The sequence below is a fragment of the Cariama cristata genome, unplaced genomic scaffold (assembly GCF_000690535.1).
Source record: "Cariama cristata isolate BGI_N322 unplaced genomic scaffold, ASM69053v1 scaffold165, whole genome shotgun sequence".
In the NCBI taxonomy this organism is placed as follows: domain Eukaryota; kingdom Metazoa; phylum Chordata; class Aves; order Cariamiformes; family Cariamidae; genus Cariama; species Cariama cristata.
The window spans coordinates 24943-35746 of NW_009617846.1; the positions used below are offsets into that span (position 1 = coordinate 24943).

General features: G+C 41.2%; 1 protein-coding gene across 1 annotated transcript in view; it reads left to right on the forward strand.

The window, feature by feature from the left end:
* The window catches only part of LOC104162011 (netrin-4-like), a gene marked incomplete at its 5' end in the record, with an annotated part of 44897 nt that overhangs the window by 20174 nt on the left and 13919 nt on the right, over nucleotides 1-10804 (forward strand). Inside the window, 2 exons of the mRNA XM_009700638.1 lie at nucleotides 9396-9522; nucleotides 10045-10233. Coding sequence (XP_009698940.1) covers nucleotides 9396-9522; nucleotides 10045-10233 — 316 coding nt within the window. The remainder of the gene's footprint in view (nucleotides 1-9395; nucleotides 9523-10044; nucleotides 10234-10804) is intronic.

Consider the following 10804-nt stretch of genomic DNA (forward strand, 5'->3'; position numbering starts at 1 on the left):
TTATAAAGCCAAGTTTTTCCTACATTTTATTATTGTTGTGGAAATGTCTTTTACTACTACTGAAGTCCAAATCAGAAAAACATGCCTATTCAGGAATGGTGTTTAAACACATGCCTAAATGCTTTTCTGAATCAGGGCTCAGTGTAGATCCACCCATGCAGACACTCATTTTACTTGTAGGACACTGTCTCTTATTTTGTGGGATGGGGCAGCAAACAATTTCCTATCTGACATTATTAGCTTTTAAACACAGCTTTTCTTAAAAGCAAAGGCTATGAGCGAGCTATTTAAATGTATTTTAATGTTACTGCTTAATTGCTGTCATTAATAGTGTTTTTTGTTGTTTTAATCACTTCAGTGATGTTCTCTGCTACTTTCATCTCTGTGAAAGAACCATAACAACCCTGCTAGTAGAAACATTTGATTGGAAACACTTGTAAATATATTTTAGGGCTGGTAAAATACACCTTATAGATCTTTTATGGATTGCTTTTCACATTAAAGCTACAAGAGTCTGTGTGTGTGTCTCTCTAAGAGAGAGAAGTAATTGCTTCATCTCACAGCTATCAGCCACTACTTGCTACTAATACCTCTCTGATGCCCCATAGTACAGTGTATTTCTGAGCTTCTTTCATTTAAGCTCCATGCAATATATACTGTTCTGTCTCTCTAAGTTGAATTTGACACAGCCACCAACACTAGGAAGTTGCTGTGATGTGACAATCATAGAAGTTGCTGTGTTTGGCCTCATACATTAAGTCCTTGTATTTTTAAGCTCCCTTGGGACTGAATAGACTGCTATGTTGTTTCTGTCCTCAGCTCACCCACATGTTACTAGACCAAAAATTTTCAGTCTTTTACCAAGGCTTTTCAAGGCCTTTCTGCCAGTTTACTCATGCCCAATAAATCTCCCAGTAAATTAAGCAAATATTTCTAGAGTTGTACCTTGTGGGTCCACGGAGTTTGCATTTAAATGCTTTGGCAGCAGGTGCACACAAAATATGGACAAATTTTGCACAGGATTATAAACAAATTCCATATTACTCAGTGCAAAAGTTATAAAATCCTACATATATTTCCTCGCCTTGGCTCACCCACTGTGCTGGAAGGGTTCCAGGGATTAGGTTTGCATCCTTTAGGCATTTAGAATCCTCCCTCGCTGTGCACAAGTTTTCTGCTAAATCACGGACTTTCTTGCCCTTTTTCTCCCTTCCCAGATTCCTTCTAAATTTGGCTGGTCCTGCATCTTTTTCAGCGCTGCCCTTCCCCCACTCTCCAAGCTGCAGCCATTTGCAGAGAAGTTGCAGAAAACTATTTTTCTCTTGGCTTCATTTATTCCATTACTCAACATAATTTCACTTGAATGGGAGCTATGCATGCTGCCAAGCTCACTCAATACAGAGGCAAAAATTCAGAGAAGAGCTCACAGGCCCACTTTGGGAGTGGATTTTCAATCACACACACCTAGAGCCACTGTGGATTAACCAGTAGAAACCCAGCTAAATTGAGACAGTTGCTGGAGTTAGCCAGACTTACTACAAAGTAAATGACAGAATTGTTTTGCCTGTTGAATGAACAGGTCATGTCCAAACTTCTCTGAACTGTCCACAGTGTGCTAACCCATTATGCCTGGCCTGTAAATCCACAAATCCTTGTCCATATTTCAGAATCTAGAGCTTCTCCCATTTCCTCCTCCCCTGAAGACTAATTCTGAGTCTTTCTACAGCAAAGGTTGGCAGTCAGGCCAGACTGTTCAGTGGCATCAGGAACAAAGCCTTGAACCAGACCAAACTCACTTGTGCCATTCACTTTCAGGAGATTTGAACGGTGGTGTTTACTCATTATGCTGTGATTCAGGCATTCACCTATTAAAACACTGAACTTCACTCCCCTTTCTGCTTCCTCTGTTCTTAAGACACTCATCAAGAGCTGGTGACCTGCTGTAACTCAGGGGCTGCATTTCAGCATGCCAGCTGATGCTTGTATGCAGTTTGTTACAGATTGATAATGGAGTTGTTGGCACTGTACGTAAAAATAAGAGGACAGCTTAGACCAAAAATGAATAAAAATCAAGCTAGCATTCAGAAAGAAAACAATAAGAAAGCAGAGTGAAATGTGGGCTAAGGCACAGCTAGGCATGTGTGTAAAGACTCATGGTGGTGAATTCAGGCAGAGGATGGAGTTGTGTCTTGAACCTCTCACAGGCTGAGTTACATTCCTGCGCATGAGGCATGAATTTTGTACCTCTTCCCATCTATTTATCCTGTTCTTTTGTTACTATTCAAAAAGGTCTTAGTGGTGCCAGTCTGACTATTCAGCCAAACAGTATCACTGATTTTTCTTCACCATTACCTATTCAGCGAATTTGGAACCAGCAGCAGCTCATTCACTCATTGCTGTGGAGACCAAAACCTGTATGGGCTCAGGTGGCCTTGTCACAAGCGTCCCAGCTCTATTTCTCCCTGCTAAGTTCCCTCAGACTTAATTTACCAAAGTGACCAAGTATGAGCCAGAGATTCAGTTCCCTCAGAAAACACTCAGATGTGTATCAGTTTTTAGACACATACACTTATTAGAGCTTTTCCCAGAAACCAGCAAGTGACATAGGAAAATAATGGCATTTTTCATTCCTGGTTAAAGCAGGAATTTGAACTGTCAGTCTACCCATAGCAGGCACTGTAATCTGGGACTTACTCCCAAGCCACCCATTCTTTTAGGTCTTCATGAATTTGAAAAAGTTGAATGAAATTTTTAATTTGGCCTCTTAAAAGTCATATGTAGTCTCCTCAGGACCTGATATTGAAGGATTTATTATAAATCTGCAGGGATACATCTTGTCATTTAGAGAGACAACAGAGCCCATTTGAACTGTAAGAGAAACAAAGCAGAATAGCAGGCACGGTTTTGTATTTAACTACTCAAAATGACCCAGAAAGAGTCATTTTACTAAAAGCAGGTAAGGGACTAGCCTCTGATGTCATTGCAAACTGCTGTATCCAAAATTTCTTTGGCGACATTACAAAGTGAATACAGAGCCCAAAGACAAACATATTCTCTGAATCAGCAACAGTTGCTCTGTTCTGGAAGGCTTCCAAATTTAACCTTCATTCATTAGGAAAAAAAACCCAAAACAGACTGAGAATAGCCCAGGAGAAACAGCAACAACCACAACATTTACTGAAAGGATGAAAAGTAAAAGAAACTAAATGGGCAGAGAGAAAGCAAGAGGCTTCAGGTGTTACACAAAGCTGAACAGAGTTTTAAAAATAAAAAAATTGTGGGACAAACAGATGGAAAATTTCCACTTGTTCTCTCTCAGCTGCGGATCAGAATTCAGATGAAGCAACTTTGTGCAGTCAAAGGTGAATAAGTATCACGTAATTTCTTGGAACCATTGTATGAAAGCAGGATATGGTTCTACACTATTTGCTGTAAGTCAACCAGAAGTTACTGAGCTCCATGGAAGAACTACTGGATGAAATTCATGGCTTAGTATAGCAGGTCAAGCTAAATGACTGGAACTGATCATCCTGGCATTAAAATCCATGAAGCTATAACCTCCTCTATGTCCTAATTCAAAGCAGCTCAGGTGGTAGGTGTACAAATCAAAGCCTTTGGTAGTGATACCGGAGTTGTAATAGCATGACTGTACTCTGAGGCAGATGAGGGAGTTAATCCAGATTAAAAATACTAGTGCCAAGGGAAAAAAAAAAAAAAGCAGTTTTAACTTTTTTAAAAGATGGTTTAGTTTCACAGTCCAATTTGCACATGACTCAGTGCATGATGCAGAAGGTGATAACATAGACAGAAATAGTAAGGAAAGCAGAAATGTCTCAAATCAAGATTGCCCCCAAAGACCATCACGAAACCACAGCCTGAGAACATAGCTGCTATACCAAAACACAAAAGCAAATCTTGCTTTCAAGTGGCCATTAAAGCCCATATGATGGTGATTGAGAGTATAGCATAACATTTTTGTTCCTTTCCTGGACTAATAATATCCTCTAACCGCAAGTATGTCAGCCTACAAACTTCTACTCTTTGCAAAAGCTGATTAGAAAACTGGAAGCTTGATGCAGCCAGAATATCAGTATTTAAAGCAAAAATTTTCCTCTTTCAAAGCTCATAGCATTCATTAGTGACAAGGTAACCCTGGCTGAACACACTTGGGAAGCAGGACTGCGAGAATACAAAGTACTACAGGTTATGCACACAGTACTTCAGACTGGTTTTAAGAGATGGATCACACAGTCTGCCTGCCTGCCAGTGCATCTATTTCTCTGGTCCATTCCCCACAATAACTTTGGAAGGCACTATCCAGCTTCAAAGAAATTTGTCAGAGCAACTGAACTCTCAATACAATGATGCTCCAATGAATGGGAAGGATCCTTGGAAACAACTAGAGTCATCATAGTAATGAGGAGAAGCAGATGGAGAGAGGTGTCATAAAAATAATTTTTATAATATTTCTGAAGTACTCAATTATTGCAGCAATGAGCACTATGGAAAAGCCCATACAGGCCTAAATACTTTCATATCTAAGGATCAGTATATGTCGAGTGATCCAGCATCACATTGAACATTGAGGATACAGTAAATGAGAGATGTAAGACAGAAATCTCCTGGATCTCAGTCTTTCTCCTGCTGTACCAATACATTTATATGTGTTCATATAAATCAGTGTCATAAACCAATTAGGCTTTAGCTGAAAACTGGCTAGGTTTCCTAATTGATGGCATGAATCTCATGTAAGCTGCTGTTCCTCATACCTTGCTTTCAAGCTCCCTCCACCTGGATTGCCCATTCCAAATCTAGAAAGCTGGAATTTTTTTTCCCCTCAAATGCCTCCTAGTAGTCAGATATCCTAAAGCTTCCAATGACATGAATCCAGTGGCAATCAAAGTACTATTATCAGGGTCCTGAAGGCACTAAAAGGACTTTAACAGCCCTGACCAGCTCCACCTGGGATGTCTACTCATGCTCTCTGTCTATTGGCCTGGGGCCTCCATTTAAGCTCAGCCCTGGGCTGTTAGTCTATGTCTGAGCTGTGCTGTAGGTGTGTCTGTATCCCTGCCTCTGGCCCTGCTTTCTGGATGGACCCTGGGGCTATGCTGTAGGTAACATCCCTCCTGGTGAACCCCTTCAGGTGTGTTGTAGCTTGTCTCTCATTCTGCCTCCTGGATGGACTTTCAACCCCAGTTGTGAGCTTTTTTTTCTAGGCTTGTCTCTTGCTGCTCCTGAATTTCCCCCAGTCCATTCCCTTGTTGTGTCTAGGGCTGTCAATGGGCTGTGGTACTAGCTCCCTGCTCTGCCTGCTGTGCTCAGGATGGTGCTCCCTCAGTAAATGCACAGCCTGTGCTGTGGTAACCCTCAGTTTATAGCTCTTCAACCCTTAGAGAGCAACTGGTCCTGCTGTTCCCTGACAATCATCTCCTTAATCATCATTATCTCCTCACAACTCTGACCCTGCTTTCTAGGGCATAGAAAAATATCAGTGTAGTTCCCCTGAATCTGTACTTCTCTGACTATTTTTCTCTACCTTGGCATGATCATCTTTGTTCCAGTGAGATCCAGGGCATCCTGAGGTCTTGCATTTGGTAGAGAGCACACTCTTCTTGTTTTTAGACCCGCTTTAGTGAGAGATGTGGACTTCAACAGTGAATAACAAGTCAGGGGCATGTCTGCTTTCTTTGTGTTGGTGTTAAGTGCAACTCTCACATTTTTCCCTTCCCTAAGCAGATATCCCATTTCCTATTTTATCTGACAGCTTCCTGTATTTCATTTTTGTTCCTTCCTGGACTTTGGTCTCTAGCTGCCTCTCCTATCTCTTCCTCTCTAACAGAATAAATAGTTTGTCTTGTTACTTGCAGCCACCTCACTTACCCTTATTTCACCTCATGCTTAAGTGTAACGGGTCTCTCCTGCAGCTCAGTTTCTCCTACATTTACCAGTCTTTCTGCAATGGCCACTTGCATCCATGAATCACCTTTCTTGTGTGTGTTCTGCCTGAGCTGTTTGCTCTGTTCTCCTATCCAACTCTTTTCTGTACTTCATTGTTACCTCATGTTGCGCTCTCCTCTGTAGCAGTTTTCACCTATGAATGCTGTCTGAGATTACTCTCCTTTGGAAAAAGTCTTCCATGAGATACCCATTCATAGATAACACACAGTAGACCTGTCTTCTCTTCCATTATCCTTTACCTTTGCCCCAATACCAATCAATTCTTTCCCTTGTTCTGAAACCTATATGAAAAAGGTTAGTCCTCAGATCTAACTTTCTAAAAAGTTCCATGGCAGCTTCGCTGTTTACTTCTGCCTGCTCAGTGGCTCTCCTGTCTGCTGGCTGTTTGGCTTTTTTCAACCCTTTTGTCTAAGCCAGTCATCCTTCCACATATATTTGGTAAACTGTTCAATAGCAGGGATCACAGGCAGGAAGCTTCCTTTATGCCTCTGTCCTACTCAAACATGCCATTCCTAGATAGCCTCCACAAACTACCATTTGCAACAAACCAGTGGGCAATGAGCAAATTAATGCATCTGCTTACCTCCAAAGAACAACTGGACTCTTCTTTTCTCACTGAATTTTCCTGTTTACTTTCTGAATAATTGTTCATGAGTGTTCACACCATCTGTGCTCTGCACTGTAAGCACAGGGTCCTGTGGAATAATGAATATTTGATCATGTCATTCAAGGCTAAAACAAGATTGCATTATTTAATTCTGCCATTTCCCAACTGTACAATCTCAGCATTTCTTTCATGTAATTTTTTTTATATAGTGAGTGCACAGTTTGTGTATATATCTCTAAAAAGCCCCAATGGGCCAACTTAAAAAATCTGCACTGAAATACACTAGTATTTTCCTAAGAAGTGACTGGATCTGATCAGATGTGGTTCTGATCCATTTTGGAATGAGCTGTAAAGTTCAGACGGAGATTGAAATGTGGGGATGTTAAAATTTATGGTTCTGGGTCAGGCTCATTTTATCTTCTCACTCCTGGTCCTTTTCTCTGTTCTATGGCTTCTGAAAATCAGTCACTGTGTCCACAGCAGGGAACTTATAAGCCTGAAGAGCCAAACCCAAAGAGGAAGAAGCCTAACACTGTTGCTTATTAGTATTTTTGTCTGTGTAATTTGTCATCCTATTTAGGGCTTTGAACATGGATGACTTTCTTGTACCAGGGTCTGGAGAGGCATCACATAATATGCTACATGCTTTATCCTCTTGAGGTTTACTGGTGCTGAGCTCTGACAGAAATGCATACCCTGAAGTCTGTGCTCAGTCTTCCGTGAGGAGGCAGCCAACTGCTCTGTGCAGCAGCAAATCTGCCAGCTGGCCATAGAGGGGCGATGGCATCAGCTGCAGCCTATCCCCTGTGCTAGCTACAGGACATATCTGGTCTGGGAGGATTAGAAACCAGGGGAGCGGAGAGCAAATTGCTGCAGGGAGATGAGTTTGGGGGCAGGGGAGTGCATTCACGCAACTGCTCTTTTGAACATTTCTCTCTTGATCCCAAGCTACCTGCTACATGAGATGGGGGAAGCGGGGGACTGCAAAGGGAGAGTCTGACTTTCAGGAAAGACTGTGGAGAAACACAACTCACATTAGCGGTGGGATTAAAGGATTAGATTCAATTCACACCCTAGTCAAAAGGAAATTTCAGCCTCTGCTTTTTGTGTAACGTGCAGTGGGCCAGAGCTGTGACAGTAGTTACAGAGCTTAGCATCCTCAGCAGCACATGGAGGGAGAGGGGTCCAGTCCCATCACTTCTGTGCATTTCTTGCTCTAGTACAAGTGTCTTCTTGCATGTGAAATACATACTGCTAATTAGGAGGTTCTCTTGTGATGGGCGTAGAACATGACCTATGGTACCACCTTTCACTTTCTCCTACTCCCTATGCCAGATACTTCCTTAAATAATTTCTCCAGTAAATCCTTTTTCTGAGCCATTGCAAACAGATATTGGAATCTTATTTCTTAATTAAAACCCAAAACAAATTCACAAAAACCACAACATAAAATCCCTCCTGCAAAGCATTTCTTGGATGTGGCTTGATACTACAGAATCTTGTGTACCAAATCATAGTCTATAGTGGAACTGGCTCATATATTCCTGGTGTGTGAAATGAGTTGAGAACAGAACCAGTTTCAGTAGTAACTTTCTGTTTGAAAGCTGGACTAGCTCAGTTTCCAAGGTCAGGTTTCTGGTGTGAATACCTGATTCTAAACCTGACAGATATTAGAGTATTTCTGTTATTAAAAATCATTATTGTGGTCCAATGAAGGCAGGTAAGTACAAAGCAAGTTCTTTTTTCAAGTAATTTTTCAAGCAAATAGTCACAGAGAGAACTCTACTATTCAGCCAGTTTTAGTGAAGTTTTTTTGCCCTTCTTTCTTTGTTTCCACCTCAAATACTTTGTAAACTGTTGTTTCCTAGCTTAGGTGGGTTTATATGCTTAGTGCTTGTAGATCAGCCCCATTCTTCAGCCATGCCAGCTTTCGTTCTTTTTCGTTGAACATCTTCCAATTTCTCATTTATCTGGTAATAAGATGTTCAAAACTGAACACAGCATTGCAGGTACAATTTCCTATCCTCTTGGCATTACAGTGCTTTTAGTTACACAGCCCAAAATTTTACTTGGCCTTTTCTGCTAACCTATTTTATATATATTCATATGTAAGTTGGTAGGTTGGTGCCTACTGTACCCAAGTTTCTTCAAACATCAGTGCTTTCCTCTCACAGAATGCATGGTTTGGATTGTTTTTCTGTGAGTATACTGGTTAGTATTTTTCCAAGTTTAATAATTTTGCTATGTTTTTAACTGTGCTAGGAGGTCCAGGATTCCTTGCTCATTCTTCTAACAATTTATAATTTAGTAATTCATGATGATTTCATTGCCCTATATTTCCTCTCTCTTCCAGATGCCTGTTAATATCAAATAAGACAGGGTCCAGCATGCTCTGTTAGACTGTGCTCTTCCATGACTCAACTCTGCTAGCAAAGAGTATATTTGACACTGCCTGGAGGTGACTGCCTGCTTAGGCCCTTTGCATGCTCTTGCTCTGAACTTGTAAATCAAAATAAGCTGTATTAGCTTATCCGATTTAAGTAGTCTAGAGGCTGTTCATCATTGTAGCAGTAAAATAGCCAACTGGAGAGTTAAAAAAAAATTGTTGACACATATATTTAAACTAGTAGAGGAAAAACCTACATCATTAGTGACCGTGTGAAGAGATAAAGCTACACATTTAAGCTCCAGGCTCTGTGGGTTTCCTGAGAGCCAGGCAGCTGTGTGGGAGTTGTGCAGGAGAAGTCCCACCTCCTTGTGAGGCTGCTGAGCATTCCGCAATGTTCTTGCTTGTAGCTATTTGAACGTATTGTCTTTCCCCTGACAGGTCCATGGGAAGTGTGTGTGCAGACACAACACAGCAGGGGACCACTGTGAGAAATGTGCACCATTATACAATGATCAGCCTTGGAAGCCAGGAGATGGAAAAACAGGGGCACCAAATGAATGCAGAAGTAAGTGGGAGAGTGTTTACTGACCCAGGCTTTCAGGATGAGCACTCTCCATGCCAGCAGGCAAAGTTCCCTAAGAAAGACTTCTGTCAAATTTACACTAATGATGCCATTACAGAAACTGGGGATAAGTTGTTGGTCATTGATGGAAAACTTCAGTATGCATGTTGTTTTACTGCAGCTAACCCATTTGAGCTATTGAGAAGTGGAATTTACAAGGCAGATATGTTCTTCACGCAGCTATGTCCCCTCACAATTTAGTGTTCCAGGGGTTTGTGCAGGGCTTATGACACTATCAGATTGGTTTGTCTTACTGTAGAGAATACCACATAGCTCACAACCACCTAAGCTTCTCAGGCCTGGCTGGCACTTTCATGCTGTGTTGCAATTTCTAGTTTTTATGAAAATCAAGGATTGTAGGCAGATGAAATGTTACATTCAGATATTTCCTCCTTGATTCACAGTAGGAAAATGATACCATTTCCATTATAAAAGCCTGAAATGTATTCTCCTGTTTCCCACCAGAGTGTCGCTGTCACAACCACGCTGAGAGCTGCCATTTTGATCTGAGTGTTTGGCTGGCATCAGGAAAGCGCAGTGGTGGAGTCTGTGACAACTGCAAGCATAACACAGAGGGACATCGGTGTCAAAGGTGCAAACCAGGGTATTACCGAGATAGAGGGAAACCCATGTCTTCTACAGAGGTCTGCAAACGTAAGTGACTATTGTTACGTGTGGTGAGGACAAATGAACGGTGGAAAAATAATTAAAAGAATGATTAAAATAAAGAAATCAATAACTCCTATAGAAGTAACTCATGAGTATTAATATATTTTTTAGTATTCTTTTCCTAAACTACAGTTTTCTGATCAAAGGTCACCTTCCTGATTTTCTGTGCCTATTTCTCCCCCTGGTGTCACACTGTTTTTCTGTGATAACTGTTACCGTTCTCCAAATGCATTGCATTCTCAGGAAAGGTACATGCTTCCTGTGCTTGCATTTAAAATAATATAGTTCCTTTTTTCTTGAGGCATATTTTATTTAGCTGGTTTTTTCTGCATCTTTCAGGACTGTGTGTGCCTCTGTGTAAGCTACTGTTAAATTCCATTTGATTGTGCAACATCTGTGCACATAAATATATATAATAATGGCTGCAGGAGGTGTAGGAAGCATGGGATCAGGCATATCCACTTGGGAGCAAATAGAGCTCACTCAGACTTATCTCTGGATTCTACAGCGGTATTATGGGGTTCTCTGCCCAAATTAATTGCCTCATTAACACTTC